This window comes from Macaca fascicularis, chromosome 10 (assembly GCF_037993035.2).
Source record: "Macaca fascicularis isolate 582-1 chromosome 10, T2T-MFA8v1.1".
In the NCBI taxonomy this organism is placed as follows: Eukaryota; Metazoa; Chordata; class Mammalia; order Primates; family Cercopithecidae; genus Macaca; species Macaca fascicularis.
In genome coordinates this window covers 92,091,424-92,107,289 of record NC_088384.1, presented here as the reverse complement: position 1 = coordinate 92,107,289, position 15,866 = coordinate 92,091,424, and the positions used below count along the sequence as shown (strand labels likewise).

Sequence of the window (15,866 nt, the reverse complement as noted above, 5' to 3'; positions counted from 1 at the left end):
TAGGCCCCACCCTCTGCTGTTCCCAGGGCTGACCCAGCTCCACACTGCTACTCCCAAGGGTGAGGACAATGTGACCCACCTTCCAGGGGGCGGGTTCAGTCAAGCAGTTACCACTCTCATTCTCCTACAGCTGAAGTCGGGGCCTCAGCACAGAGAGCTCAGAGTCCTATCACAGGCACCTCACAGAGGCATCCGCAGACATTTTCTTCAAAGGGGTCATGTTAACAAATATTTGTTGAAGGCCTTCTATGTGCTGGCCCTATGTGGGAAGCAGCAGCCAGGTCCTTTTGCTAAGTCCCCACCCAAAGCCTTCCAGGACTTCTAGGAAATCAAGGCCTTACTCCCTGTTCCAGCATTGCAGGGCCTGGACAAAACAGACCCTGTTGTTCCTGTTCCTGACACAGCCTCTCCTCCTGTCACTGCCTACCAAACTGAGCAAGGCCTTGTCCGTCCTCATGCCTCCATCCTGCCCAGGCCTCAGTGTCCTGTGGTGCCCTGTGTTCAGCTCTGAGCACCTTCCTCTGAAACATCAACAAATTGAAGCGAAGCAGACACCACCTTCATTAACTCTAACAAAGACGTATTAATGTAAGACGTTAATAACAGGGGACACTGGGAGAGGGACATATGGGGACTCTCTGTACTATCTTCTCAATTTTTCTGTAAATCTAAAACTGTTCTAAAAAATAAGACCACTAAAACAATGAATCCAGTAGTGGGGGCAGGGGGAGTGTGGGTGACCACGCTTGGCTGTGAGCTGATCACTATGGAGGCTGGGAGGCGGGTGACAGAGCTGAGTGGCAGGAGGAGCGGTATGTGGGCGCAGAGGTGGGTCAGGCAGAAGGACTTTCCAGGAGGAGCAATGAGCTGGAAGGCTGGAAACTAAGCTCCTTGAAGAATGACCAAAGGAATGGAGGCCACTCTGTGTGAATATGAAAATAATTAACGGAACACTGGCACTGTGCCTGGCTACATAAATGTTGAATGAAAAACAAAACAGCATTCTTTAAATACCTAAGGGCATCACATGCTAAGGAAGTAGATTCCTTCTGTTTTAGGGGATAGGGCAGGGAGAAGAGAGGAGCTAGTTCAAAGTTGTAGGAGGCAATGTTTTACTAAACAAAAGGAAGAAATTTCTAAGAGCTAAAAAATAATCAGCATTGACAAAGGGACTGGACCTTTGTCCACTGGACTGTGCTAGGGACTGGACCTCTCAGACAGTACTGGACTGACCTTCCCAGCCCTGAGGACATACAGGCTGGTGTGAGTGGAGAGAAGGAGCATGCACAGTCCACCATAACACAGGGTAAGAATGGCGTAAGGACAACCTTGGAGATAGTGACAGAGGAACAGAGGAGAGGGCTTGGTGAGGGAACGGTTTCCCAGATGCCAAATGACCACATATGAGGCTTCAGGAGACAGCCGTCTGCAGGCACAGGCGGGCTGAGTCCCATTTCTCCTCCTGGAAAGCCCTTCTCCCGCCCCACCTCTGCACCCGCACACTGCTCCTCCTCCTCTCATTCAGCTCTGGCACCTGCCACCGAGCTTCCATAGTGATCAGCCCATAGCCAAGCATGGTCATCCATACTGCCCTTGCTACCACTACTGCATTTTTTTTTTTTGAGACAGGCTTTCATTCTGTTGTTCAGACTGAAGTACAGTAACACAATCATGGCTCACTGCAGCCTCGATTTCACAGGCTCAAGCAATCCTCCTACCTCACCCTCCCACGTAGCTGGGATCATAGGCAAATGTCACCATGCCCAGCTAACTTTTTAATTTTTTGTAGAGACAGGGTCTCACTTTGTTGCCCAAGCTGGTCTCAAACTCCTGGGCTTCAGCAAGTGTGAGTCACTGTGCCCAGCCTTGGATTCCTTTTATTTTTTTTGAGACAGAGTCTTACTCTGTTACCCAGGCTGGAGTGCAGTGGTGCAATCCTGGTTCACTGCAACCTCTGCCTCCTGGGTTCAAGTGATTCTCCTGCCTCAGCTTCCCGAGTAGCTGGGGTTACAGGTGTGTGCCACCATGCCTGACTAATTTTGTATTTTTAGTAGAAATGGGGTTTCACCATGTTGGCCAGGCTGGTCTCAAACTCCCAACCTCAGGTGATCCGCCCGCCTTGGCCTCCCAAAGCGTCTGGGATTACAGGTGTGAGCCACCGCGCCCGGCCTGGTGGTCTTATTTTTTAAAACAGTTTTAGATTTACAGAAAAATTGAGAAGATAGTGCAGAAAGTACCCATATACTCCACGTCCAGTTTCCCACATCTTACATTGGTAAGTCTTTGTTACAATTAGTGAACCTCTGCTGCTACATTATTGTTAGCTAAAGTCAATGAGTTGCTTAGATTTCCTGTTTCACCTAATGCCCTTTTTCTAGTTCACTGTCTTATCCAGGATACAACATTACGTTTAATAATAGGGCTCTTTAGGCTCCTCTTGGCTGTGGCATTTTCTCAGGTCATTTTTTATTATCTTGGCAGTTTTGAGGGTACTCACTGAGTATTTTGTGGGATGCCATTGTTAGAATTTGTCTCATGTTTTCCCTCTAATCATGTCTCATGATTAGACTGGAGTTATAAGATACTGAGAGGATGGCCACAGAAGTTAAGTGATATTTTCATCACATCCTATCAAGGAACAATACTATCAACATGATGTTTTACTATTGATGTTGGCCTTGATGATCTGGCTGTGTTTTTCAGATTTTTTCCACTGTAAAGTTACTTCATTCCCCCCTTGCCATACTGTATTCTTTGGAAGGAAGTCCTATGCATGGCCCACATTTAAGGAGTAGAGAGTTAGGCTCTCTCTCCTTTAAGACAGTGTAGCTACATAAATTGCTTGAAATTTATTCTGCAGGGAGATTTGTCTCTTCTCCTCCATTTATTAATTCATTATTAATTCATTTATATCAATATGTACTCACGAATGTTTATTTTGTACTTTTGGTTATAATCCAACACTGCTTTATTTTGTTTTTCAAATTGTTTCAGCTTTGGCCACTGGGAGATATTTTAGGTGGCCCCCATGTCCTTGGATATGCTCCCATATTAAAGTAGTTCCTGCCCCTCCCCCAGCTCTTCCTTACTTTCTGGCATTACAATATGTTCTAGACTCATCCTGTGTATTTCCTGCCCTAGTCCTAGATTTAACCATTCTTCCAAAGAGCCCTTGTTCCTTTTATTGGGAAATTGTATTAGAAATCATGATCTGGTTTCTTGACATTGGCCTGGGCAATGGTTTTTTTTGGGTATGACCCCAAAACACAGGCAACAAAAGCAAAAATAGACAAATGAGATTGCATCAAACTAAAAAGCTTCTGCATAGCAAAGGAAACAACAACAAAGTAAAAAAACAACATAAAGAATGATAGAAAATATTTGCAAGCTGTACATCTGATAAGGGGATAATATCTAAAATGTATGACGAACTTAGACAACACAGTCTCAAGAAATCAAATAGCCTGGTTAAGAAGTGGGCAAAGGCCGGGCGCGGTGGCTCAAGCCTGTAATCCCAGCACTTTGGGAAGCCGAGACGGGCGGATCACGAGGTCAGAAGATAGAGACCATCCTGGCTAACACGGTAAAACCCCGTCTCTACTAAAAAATACAAAAAAAACCTAGCCAGGCGAGGTGGTGGGCGCCTGTAATCCCAGCTACTCGGGAGGCTGAGGCAGGAGAATGGCGTAAACCCGGGAGGTGGAACTTGCAGTGAGCTGAGATCCAGCCCGGGCGACAGAGCAAGACTCCGTCTCAAAAAAAAAAAAAAAAAAAAAGAAGTGGGCAAAAACTCTGAATAGACATTTCTCAAAGGAAGACATACAAATGACCAACAGGTATATGAAAAAAATGCTCAACATCACTGATCATCATGGAAATGCAAAGTGAAAATCCAATGAGATATTGAGTTATACCTGTTAAAATGATTACTATCAAAAAGACAAAATATGACAAATGTTGGCAAAGATTTGGAAAAAAGGGAACCCTCAAACGTTATTGGTGGGAATATAAATTAGGACAGCCTTTATGAAAAACAGTATGGAGGCCAGGCACGATGGTTCACGCCTGTAATCCCAGCCCTTTGGGAGGCCAAAGTGGGAGTATTGCTTGAGGCCAGGAGTTCCAGACCAGCCTGGGCAATATAGTGAGACCCTGTCTCTAACAAAAAATAAAAAAATTAGTTGTGCATGGCAGCACACACCTGCAGTCTCAGCTATTCACAATACTCAGGTGAGAGCATTGGTTGGGCCCAGGAGTTCAAGGCTGCAGTGACCCATGATCACTCGCCACTGCACTCCAACCTGAGTGACAGAGCAAGACCTTGTCTCTTAAAAAGAATAAAAGAGGTCAGGCACAGTGGCTTACGCCTATATTCCCAGCACTTTGGTAGGCTGAGGTGGGTGGATCACGAGGTCAGGAGTGCGAGACCAACCCGGCCAACATGGCGAAACCCCACCTGTACTAAAAATACAAAAAATTAGCCAGACATGGTGGCGGGCACCTATAATCCCAGCTACTCGGGAGCCTGAGGCAGGAGAATCACTTGAACCCAGGAGGCAGAGGTTGCAGTTAGCCAAGATGGCACCACTGCATTCCAGCCTGGGTGACAGAGCAAGACTCTGTCTCAAAAAACAAAAAAAAAGAAAGAAGGAAAGAAAGAAACCAACCAACGAACCAAGATCCAAGTGCTAAGTGTGCTCATTGCTGGAAGGGTATCATTTCTTTTAGGCCCTATTATCTGACAGAGCAAAACAGTTGTATGTTTCTAACCATACCCATACATATTTCTTTTTTTTTTTTTCCCGAGATGGAGTCTCGCTCTGTCACCCAGGCTGACGTGCAGTGGCGCGATCTCCGCTCACTGCAAGCTCTGCCTCCCGGGTTCCTGCCATTCTCCTGCCTCAGCCTCCCGAGTAGCTGGGACTACAGGCGCCCGCCATCATGCCCAGCTAATTTTTTTGTATTTTTAATAGAGATGGGGTTTCACAGTATTAGCCAGGATGGTCTCGATCTCCTGACCTTGTGATCCGCCCACCTCAGCCTCCCAAAGTGCTGGGATTACAGGCGTGAACCACCATGCCTGACCTACCTACACATATATTTCTATACATAATTATCTGTAAGTATATATTGAGCTAAATTTGAGTATCTACTGATGTTTTCAACTCTAATCCATTACTACATGGAGCATTCTAGGCTCCCCCTGCTTTCTATACATTCCTGCTTAAATTGTGAAAAACCTGGCTCCCACCCTCTGCCATCCATTTACTGAACTGATTTATTTCGGTGTTAACACTGTGTACATGTATAGTAGTAGAAGTATTGTTAATCCACAACTTCATGAGAAACAGCTTTATCACTAGGGCACAGTGCTCAGACACAGTTCCTTTCGCTTTAGTCTTACCAACTCCACTCATTTCCAAAGTTACTTAAGTCAGCATCTTTTCCCCCAACTGCTTCACAGAAATTGTTTCATACATTTGTAATGGTTAGATTATCTTGTCATAGTTTGTATTCCTTCCTAGGATCCACTGACCTCCTAGATGATTTTTTTCTTTTTTCTTTTTTTCGAGACGGAGTCTTGCTCTGTCACCCAGGTTGGAATGCAGTGGCGCTATCTCTGCTCACTGCAAGCTCTACCTCCTGGGTTCACATCATTCTCCTGCCTCAGCCTCAAAAGTAGCTGGGACCACAGGCGACTGCCACCATGCCCGGCTAATTTTTTGTATTTTTAGTAGAGATGGGGTTTCACCGTGTTAGCCAGGATGATCTTGATGACCTCGTGATCCGCCTGCCTCAGCCTCCCAAAGTGCTGGGATTACAGGTGTGAACCACCACGCCCAGCTGATTTTTTTTTTTTAACAAATTGCATACATTAAGATTCACTTTTTGTGCTGTAAAATTAAATGGGTTTTGACAAATGCTTTTGTATCCACCGTTACAGTACCATAGAGAATAATTTTACTGCCCTAAAAGTCCCCTGTGCTTCACCTATTCATCCCATCTCCTGAACTCCAAACCTCTTGCAACCACTGATAATTTTACTATCTCTATAGTGTTTTTCTTTTCCAGAATGTCATAGAATTGGAATCACACAATATTTAGCCTTTTCATAATGAATTCCTTAGAAATTTTTTTTTTTTTTTTTTTTTTGAGATGGAGTTTCGCTATTGTTGCCCAGGCTGGAGTGCAATGGCGCCATCTTGGCTCATCGCAACCTCCACCTCCTGGGTTCAAGCAATTCTCCTGACTCAGCCTCCCAAATAGCCGGGATTACAGGTGTCCACCACGCCTAGCTAATTTTGCATTTTTAGTAGAGACGGGGTTTCTCCATGTTGGTCAGGCTGGTCTTGAACTCCCAAGGTGATCCACCCGCATTGGCCTCCCAAAGTGTTGGGATTACAGGCATGAGCCACCGCGCCTGGCCTAGAAATTGAATTCTTTAGAAATTAGATTCTGTAAAAATATTAGGTAATTTATGGATTTGTTATTAATTTTATTTTATTTTATTTTATTTTTTTTGAGATGGAGTTTTGCTCTTGTCACCCAAGCGGAGTGCAGTGGCACAATCTCGGCTCACTTCAACCTCCACCTCCCGAGTTCAAGCAATTCCTGTGCTTCAGTCTCCCAAACAGGTGGGATTTCAGGTGCCCGCCACCACACCTGGTGTTTTGGTTTGGGTGTTTTTTTTTTTTGTGGAGATGGAGTTTCACTCTTGTCACCCAGGCTTTAGTGCAATGGCACGATCTCAGCTCACTGCAACCTCCGCCTCCCAGGTTCAAGTGATTCTCCTGCCTCAGCCTCCCGAGCAGCTGGGATTATAGGTGCACGCTACCATGCCTGGCTAATTTTTGTATTATTAGTAGAGATGGGGTTTCACCATGTTGGCCAGGCTGGTCTTGAACTCCTGACCTCAAGTGATCCAATCTGCCTCAGCCTCCCAAAGTGCTGGGATTACAGGTGTGAGCCACCATGCCTGGGCCCCAGCTAATTTTTGTATTTTTAGCAGAGACGAGATTTCACCATGTTGGCCAGGCTGGTCTTGACCTCAAGTGATCCACCCGCCTTCAGCCTCCCAAAGTGCTGGGGCTACTGTGCCTAGCTGGTATTGTGTTTTTTAATGTCAAATTCCAATTGTTCATCGCTGGTATAAGTAAAGCAATGGACTCTCGTATATTAATCTTGTATCCTGTGACTTTGCTATATAATCTCATTAGTTTCAGGAGGTTTTTCTTTTTTAAAAAATTGTTTAGAATTATCTACATAGACAATAATGTTATCTGCAAACAAAGATAGTTTTATTTCTTCCTTCCCAATCTGTATGCCTTTTATTTCCTTTTCTTGAATGGACTAGCTAGGGCTTTCAGTACAGTGCTGAATAGGAGTGGTAAGAGGGAACATCTTTGCCTTGTTCCTGGATTCAGTTGGGATCACAGGCGCACCACGCCCAGCTAATTTTTATATTTTTAGTAGACACAGGGTTTCACCATGTTGGCCAGGCTGGTCTCAAACTCCTGACCTTGTGATCTGCCCACCTCGGTCTCCTATAGTGCTGGGATTACAGGTGTGAGCCACTGTGCCAGGCCTACTCTTATCACATCTTTACAAATCAACACAATTCCTTGATACCATCAAATATGGAGGGAAGTGTTTTTAAACCTTTACTGTCATTACTTAACATTCCAGCCCATTTGTGTTACGTACTCCGTGGTGAACAAAGCTCTTGGCATACTCACCAAAATTTCTCCCTGCTCCACAGTGTGCACCTTCATGTAGGCTCCCACTGCAGCCTCCTTGGGGAGCTCACCAAACTTGGTATTGATCATGGCACATTTGATCGACTGAACAGGCCTGGATCTAAAATGTGACAGCTTGTTAGAGAGCTCATCTGTAACACAGTCTGCTCCTGAGGCCCTAGCTAATCAGCCCTCACTCTTCTGCACATGGAGGACTCCCCTCCCTGGGGAATTCACAACTCCCCAGAAGGCGAGAAAACTCAAAATCAAGCCCTGGAAGAGACTTGACTCCCATTGTCAGGAATTGGAGGGTGCAGAAGAGGAGACTAGGGGGAGGAAGGTGATACAGGCCCTCCCCTTAAACACCTGAGGGCTGTTCTCCTGGAGGCAGGGGCTGATGATCCCATGCAGCCATGCCAGGCCTACTGGGTGGGAAGTCCAGGCTGGCCCTCTCATGCCCAGCATGAGGAAAGAATTTCTTTCTTTTTTCTTTCTTTTTTTTTCTTTGAGACAGAGTCTCACTCTGTCACCAGGCTCGAGTGCACTGATGGGATCTCTGCCCACTGAAACCTCCACTTCTGGGGTTCAAGTGATACTGTTGCCTCAGCCTCCCAAGTAGCTGGGACTACAGGTGCCTACCACCATGCCCGGCTAATTTTTAGCAGAGACAGGGTTTCACCATGTTGCCCAGGCTGGTCTCAAACTCCTGGCCTCAAGTTATCTGGCCGCTTTGGCCTCCCAGAGTGCTGGGATTATAGGCATGAACTACTGCGCCCAGTCAAGAGGAAGAAATTTCTTTTCTTTTCTTTTCTTTTTTTTTTTTTTGAGATGGAGTTTTGCTTTTGTTGCCCAGGCTGGAGTGCAGTGGCACAATCTTGGCTCACTGCAACCTAGATTCTTCGGAAGGATTATCCATCACAGCTCAAAAGTGACAGGGTGCTCGTTATGGAGGCCAGCAGCTTGGAAATGTTAACAGGCAAAGGACTCACATGAAGTGGCCCTTGCAGGAATGCAGGGATTTTGACACTGGTGCCATTGTTAGTCTCATTATGACACTTCAATTTCAAAAGTAGCAGGGATAGGGGGCTGTGCTCCTCTGGACCCAGCAGTGAGCTGCTTCTAGGGTGGTCCCCACTAAGTCTCATCTTCCGCTCTTCATCCTCACCAGAAAAAACAAAAGCACAGCACCCAGTGTGCATCCGCCTCATACCAGTTGTGACAATCGCACTGATAACAACACTGAGCTGCTCAGGTTTGAGTCCTGGCTCTGCCACTTTCCACCTGTGCAAACTGGAACAAGCAACTTAACCTCTCTCCGTACCTTGGTTTTCTCACCTGAAAAATGGGAATGATTATAATAGTACTCGTAGAGTTGTTATGGAGATTAAATTAGATAATTCAGTACTAGGCACCGAAAAGGGGTTTTGTTTTGTTTTGAGATGAAGTCTGGCTCTGTTGCCCATGCTGGAGTGCAGTGGCATGATCGCAGCTCATTGCAACCTCTGCCTCCTGGGTTCAAGTGATTCTTGTGCCTCAGCCTCCCAAGTAGCTGGAACTACAGGCGCCTGCCATCACACCCAGCTAATTTTTGTATTTTTAGTGGAGATAGGGTTTTACCATGTTGGCCAGGCTGGTTGCGAACCCCTGACCTCAGGTGATCCGCCCGCCTCAGCCTCCCAAAGTGCTGGGATTACAGGCATGAGCCACCATGCCCAGCCTGTTTTCTTTCCTTTTTTTTTTTTTTTTTTAAAGAGACAGGGTCTTGCTGTGTTGCCCAGGCTGGGGTACAGTGACATGATCACAGCTCACTGCAGCCTCAACTTCCTAGGCTCAAGCGATCCTCCTGTGTCAGCCTCCTGAGTAGCTAGGATTACAGGTATGTGCCACTATGCCCACCTACAAAAAGTATTCTGTAAGTGTTAACTATAATTATCAGTATCTCATTTAACTGCTGGCTTGCAACAACCCCAAGACTTAGATGCTATTATCTACCAAGAAATACAGCCTAGAGAGGTCAAGTCCCTTGCCTGGGGACACAGAGCTAAAATAAGTGGCCAAGCCAGGATTAATTCCAAACACAGGCTCTTATCTACTGTGCTATAACTGCCTTCCTTAGATGGACAGAATTTTCTGAAGCAGCTCAGAATCAAAACAGCCCAGAAACACACAGACCGACAGAATGTCAGAGCCGGAAGATCTGTCCAGTCCCTTCTTCCTTAAATGGGGTACTGAGGCCCTGAGAAAAGACGTGGCTGAATGCCTGAAGTAGCCTTGTGAGTTACAGGTGGAGAATGCAGGTCCTGGCTCTCAGACCCAGGACATCTCTAGGCTGCCTCATGCACAACCCTTTGGGATTGACCTGTGTCCTCCACCTTTGCCCCCTCTCCAGCATCCCCAACATTCTGCCATATAAGTACTATCTCTCTTTGCAACCACAGTCTGGACCCATCTATCTGCCAAGGGCTGAGCTTACTGGATCTTCGGGCCCAGCATCTTGGGGAGAGTGTCTCCTGAGGTTCCGATCTTCCTGCTGAAGCTCGTCCCCTGTAACCCCCAGGCTTTTTTGAGATGCAGAAGTTTCAAGGAGCTAAAGTCTTGTAGAGGATATGACTTGATCTGGAATTCCTTAAATCTTTCCATAGGAGAGTATTCTGTTAGAGAAAGCACAGGAAAAGATACTTATGGATCTTTGCAATAATGACGGTTATGGTGGTAGTAGTTGAAGCTTATCACAGGAACCTGCCTGGATGGTCTAGCACATGGGGAAATTTTTTTTTTAAAAAAAGAAAGATAAAACACTGTGGCCTCCATGCAATGTCCCTGGGTGGCAGGCCCTGCGCTAGAGCCTTTACATCCATTACATCTGGAGAAGGGTGATTAACGTACTTTAAGAGATAAGATGAACAGCAGAGAGCTCGTCACCCAGAAAAAGGTTAAAGCTTGGATTTGAACTCAGGTCTCTTGGATTCAAAGCTCCTATCATTCCATTAACAGACCATATTTATCCTGGCATTCAAACTGGGCTTTCAAATTGGGGCAGGGTCAGCAATAAAAGATAAATGGATGACTGGTCATGGAACCTCAGACAAGTCATGTAATCATTATAGCCCTCATAGAACTATTATAAGAATTACAGGCTGGGCATGGTAGTTCACGTTTGTAATCCCAGCACTTTGGGAGGCTGAAGTAGATGGTCACTTGAGCCCAGGAGTTCAAGAGCAGCCTAGGCAACATGGCAAGACTTCATCCCTACAAAAAATTAAAGAATTAGCCAGGCATGCTGGTGCACACCTGTAGCCCTAGCTACTGGGGACACTGAGATGGAAGGATTGCGTGAGCCCAGGAAGTTGAGGCTGTAGTAAGCTGTGTTCACGACACTGTGTTCCAATCTGGGCAACAGTAAGACTTTGCCTCAAAAAAAAGAATTACAGATAAAGAATGTGATATGCCTAACACAGTGCCAGCATATAATAGGCCCTCCATGAGAGTTATTTTGAAAGATCACCAAGAGCCAGTTGCAGCGGTGCACACCTGAGTTCTAGCTGCTCAGGAGGCTGAGGTAGGAGGATTGCTTGAGCCTAGGAGCTCAAGTTCAGCCTGGACAACATAGAAAGACCTCATCTCTTAAAATAAAATAAAATAAAACTCAAAGGAAATATAATTCAGAAATAAAAAGGAGTAAACTACTCAGCATGCTAAGTAAAAGAAGCCAGATACAAGAGTCCATACTGTATGATCTCATTTATATGAAACCATAGGAAGACAAATCTAACCCATAATGACAGAAAACAAATCAGTGGTTGCCTAGGGCAGGGGTGAGGGGTAGAGACTGACTGGGAGGGGGCACAAGGGAACTTTTTAGGGTGATGGAAATGTTCTATAACTTGCCTGTAGAGGTATAAATTTGTCATGGAACTATGGCTGGGTGCAGTGGCTCACGCCACTGTAATCCCATGCTTTGGAAGGCCAAGGCAGGAGGATCGCTTGAGCTCAGGAGTTTGAGACCAGTCTGGGCAACATGGCAAAGCCCCGTCTCTACAAAACATACAAAAATTAGCAGGGTGTGGTGGCACATGCCTGAAGTCCCAGCTACTCAGGAGGCTGAGGTGGGAGGATTACTTGAGCCTGGGAGGTCAAGGTTGTATTGAGCCGTGTTCATGCCACAGAACTCCAGACTGGGTGACAAAGTGAAACCTTGTCTCAAAAAGAATTTTTTTTTCTAATTTGTCATTTAACTATACACGTAAAATATGTGTACTCTATTATATAAAAATTATACATCAATAACCTTGATTAATGGCCGGGTTCAGCGGCTCAAGCCTGTAATCCAGCACTTTGGGAGGCCGAGATGGGCAGATCACAAGGTCAGGAGATCGAGACCATCCTGGCTAACATGGTGAAACCCCGTCTCTACTAAAAAATACAAAAAACTAGCCGGGCGAGGTGGCGGGTGCCTGTAGTCCCAGCTACTCGGGAGGCTGAGGCAGGAGAATGGTGTAAACCCGGGAGGCGGAGCTTGCAGTGAGCTAAGATCCGGCCACTGCACTCCAGCCTGGGCGACAGAGCAAGACTCCATCTTAAAAAAAAAAAAAAAAAAAAAAAAAATTGATTAAAAAAGAGGTCGCCAGCCGGGTGTGGTGGCACATGCCTATAATTGCAACACTTCGGGAGGCCGAGGTGGGCAGATCACAAGGTCAGGAGTTTGAGACCAGCCTGGCCAACACGGTGAAATCCCATCTCTATTAAAGATACAAAAAATTAGCTGGGCATGGTGGTGCATGCCTGTAATCCCAGCTACTTGAGAGGCTGAGGCAAGAGAATTGCTTGAACCCAGGAGGCAGAGGTTGCAGTGAGCCAAGATCGTGCCATTGCACTCCAGCCTGGGTGACAGGGCAAGGTTGTATCTCAAAAAAAAAAAAAAAAAAAAAAAAAAAAAAATCTCCAGTATGAGAATCAACTCTTCAAATTAATGCTTTTTGTTTGTTTGTTTTGTTTTGTTTTTGTTTTTTTGTTTTTGAGACGGGGTCTTGCTCTGTTGCCCAGGCTGGAGTGCAGTGGCTTGATCTCGGCTCACTGCAAGCTCCACCTCCCAGGTTCACAGCATTCTACAGGCACCCGCCACCACGCCTGGCTAATTTTTTTTGTATTTTTAGTAAAGACAGGGTTTCATGGTGTTAGCCAGGATGATCTCAGCCTCCTGACCTTGTGATCCGTCTACCTTGACCTCCCAAAGTGCTGGGATTACAGGCGTGAGCCACCGTGCCTGGCCCCTCAAATTAATGTTAATGGGAATAAATCCAAATTCCACAAGGAGTAGATCTGGCTTAACAAAATACATATAAAAAGCCCTGAGAATGATCTTTCGGAAAGGCACTTCGACAATATCTATCATGGACTGGTACAGGTCCATGGCCTGTTAGGAATGAGGCTGCACAGCAGGAGCTGAGTGGCGGAGCATGAGCATTACCACCTGAGCTCTGCCTCCTGTCAGATCAGTGGCGGCATTAGAGTCTCACAGGAGCACAAACCCTATTGAGAACTGTGCATGAGAGGGATCTAGGTTGTGTGCTCCATCTAATGCCTGATGATCAGAGGTGGAACAGTTTCATCCCAAAACCGTCACCACCTGCCCCCATCTGTGAAAAAATTGTCTTCCACGAAACCAGTCTCTGGTGCCAAAAAGGTTGGGGACTGCTGATCTATTTGATCCAGTAATTCTCAGAATTTGTCTAATACATTTCCTTGCACACAGATACAAAGATAAGCACACCAGGAAATTTGCCACAGTAGGGTAAACATTTGAAAAAGAATTCAAAATATCTGTAAAAGGTAATTAAATTATGATATATGCATATAATACAATAAAACTCAACTATTAAAAACACAGATCTAGACTTCTGCTCTTGCTTCCAGCCAAGATGGAATAACAGGGACTAAATTTTCTCTTCTACTTGAAAATATTGGACAACATTTATGAAAAAAATTGTTTTAAAGACATTGAAAGATGGGTGTGGTGGCTCACACCTGTAATCTCAGCACTTTGGGAGGCTGACGTAGGCGGATCCCTTGAGGCCAGGAGTTCAACACCAGCCTAAGCAACACGGTGAGACTCTATCTCTACAAAAAAAATGAAAAATTAGGTGGGCGTGGTGGCTCACACCTATAGTCCCAGCTACTCAGGAGAGGCAGGAGGACTGCCTGAGCCCAGGAGGTCAGGGCTGCAATTAGCTATGATTGGGTCACTGCACTCCAGCCTAGGTGACAGAGTGAGACCCTGTCTCAAAAAAAAAAAAAAAAAGATATTGAACATCAGGCAATAAAGGACAATCATCCACACAAGACAGAAAACAAATGAGGTGAGCCCTACTACTGCCTCAGCTTGCTGCCTAAAGATTTTCTGGGCCATGGGGCAGGGAGGGGGAATTCAGATGGAGCCGAGCAATCTCCTTGAATTGATGAGACAGAAGACATAGGGAGGACAAGGCAGCTACAGTCCACAGAGCAGGGAACCAGAGAGAAGAGAGCTGCATAAAGACAGAACTCCAAAGATCTGCAGAGAGTTTCCCTTGAAGTCCAGCTGAGTGTGTAATGGGAAACTACCAGTGGTAGGCAGCCTCTGAGATGGCCGCCAGTGACCCCCACCTCCTACCAGTCACACACTTGTGTAATACCCTCCCATTAAGTGTAGGTTGGTCTCACTTATAACAGGATACAAAAGAAGTGATGAGATTTTATTTCTGAGATTAGGTTATAAAAAGACGGTGGCTTCCATCTTGGGCATATTCTCTGTTGCTTTCTCTCATTCTTGGAGAAGCAAGCTACCATGTCATGAAACAGCCCTGTAGAGACACCCATGAAGCCAGACACTTGGCCAATAGCCATGTGAGTTAGCTTGGAAGTTGGTCCCTCCCAGAGGAGCCTTCAGATGAAACCACAACCCTGGCTGACAATGGCAACCTCAAGAGATGTGTTTTTTTTTTTCTTTTCTTGAGATGGAGTCTCACTCTGTCGCCCAGGCTGAAGTGCAGTGGCACAATCTCCACTCACTGCAAGCTCCGCCTCCTGGGTTCACATTCATTCTCCTGCTTTCAGCCTCCTGAGTAGCTGGGACTACAGGCACCCGCCACCAGGCCCAGCTAATTGTTTTGTATTTTTAGTAGAGCCGGGGTTTCACCGTGTTAGCCAGGATGGTCTTGATCTCCTGACCTTGTGATCCACCCACCTCGGCCTCCCAAAGTGGTGGGATTACAGGTGTGACCCACCACACCTGGCTTTTTTTTTTTTTTTTTAGATGGAGTCCTGCTATGTTTTCCAAGCTGGTCTTGAATTCCTGGACTCAAATGATCCTCCTGCCTCAGCCTCCCAAGTAGCTGGGTCATAAGAGATCTTGAGTCAGAAGCACCAAACTAAGCTATGCCCAAATTTCTGACTCACAGAAATTGGGAGAAGTAAATGTCTGTTATTTTAAGTTGCTAAGTTTTGGGGCAATTTATTACATAGTGTACTACTCGAGGCTGGGGAAAGAATCACCCCAAATGGGCCGGGCGCGGTGGTTCAAGCCTGTAATCCCAGCACTTTGGGAGGCCGAGACGGGCGGATCATGAGGTCAGGAGATCGAGACCATCCTGGCTAACACGGTGAAACCCCGTCTCTACTAAAAAATACAAAAAACTAGCCGGGCGTGGTGGCGGGCGCCTGTAGTCCCAGCTACTCGGAGGCTGAGGCGGGAGAATGGCGTCAACCCGGGAGGCGGAGCTTGCAGTGAGCTGAGATCCGGCCACTGCACTCCAGCCTGAGCGAAAGAGCAAGACTCCGTCTCAAAAAAAAAAAAAAAAAAAAAAGAATCACCCCAAATGATTAGAGGGATAAATCATCAGAGCTCAAACAGGACCAGAAATAGTCCTGTTCCCAATAACTAGAATAGAAAACCTCTCAAGTCATGGGGTATTCTGAAATACACAAAATGGTTTTACTTCATGAATGGGAGAAAATTAGCTCTAGATTAAACACTGTTCTGACCCCGCATAACAAATTTAAAAGCTAGTCTTGAAAAGATCAAAATACTTCCAAGTGACTACATCTCAAAGTTCAGAAATATTTACAGGAATAACAAATATGCAGTACCCAAAA

The 15,866-nt window shown here is 45.8% G+C and overlaps 1 protein-coding gene across 4 annotated transcripts in view; it reads right to left on the bottom strand.

Moving 5' to 3' along the window:
- CNBD2 (cyclic nucleotide binding domain containing 2) overlaps positions 1–15,866 on the bottom strand; it is a 77,979-nt gene that overhangs the window by 9,812 nt on the left and 52,301 nt on the right. For all 4 annotated transcript variants that reach the window (XM_065523045.2, XM_005568887.5, XM_045362863.3 and 1 more), the window contains 2 exons: positions 10,210–10,387; positions 7,737–7,857 (listed from right to left, as the gene is read on the bottom strand). In XM_065523045.2, coding sequence (XP_065379117.1) covers positions 7,737–7,857; positions 10,210–10,387 — 299 coding nt within the window. The remainder of the gene's footprint in view (positions 1–7,736; positions 7,858–10,209; positions 10,388–15,866) is intronic.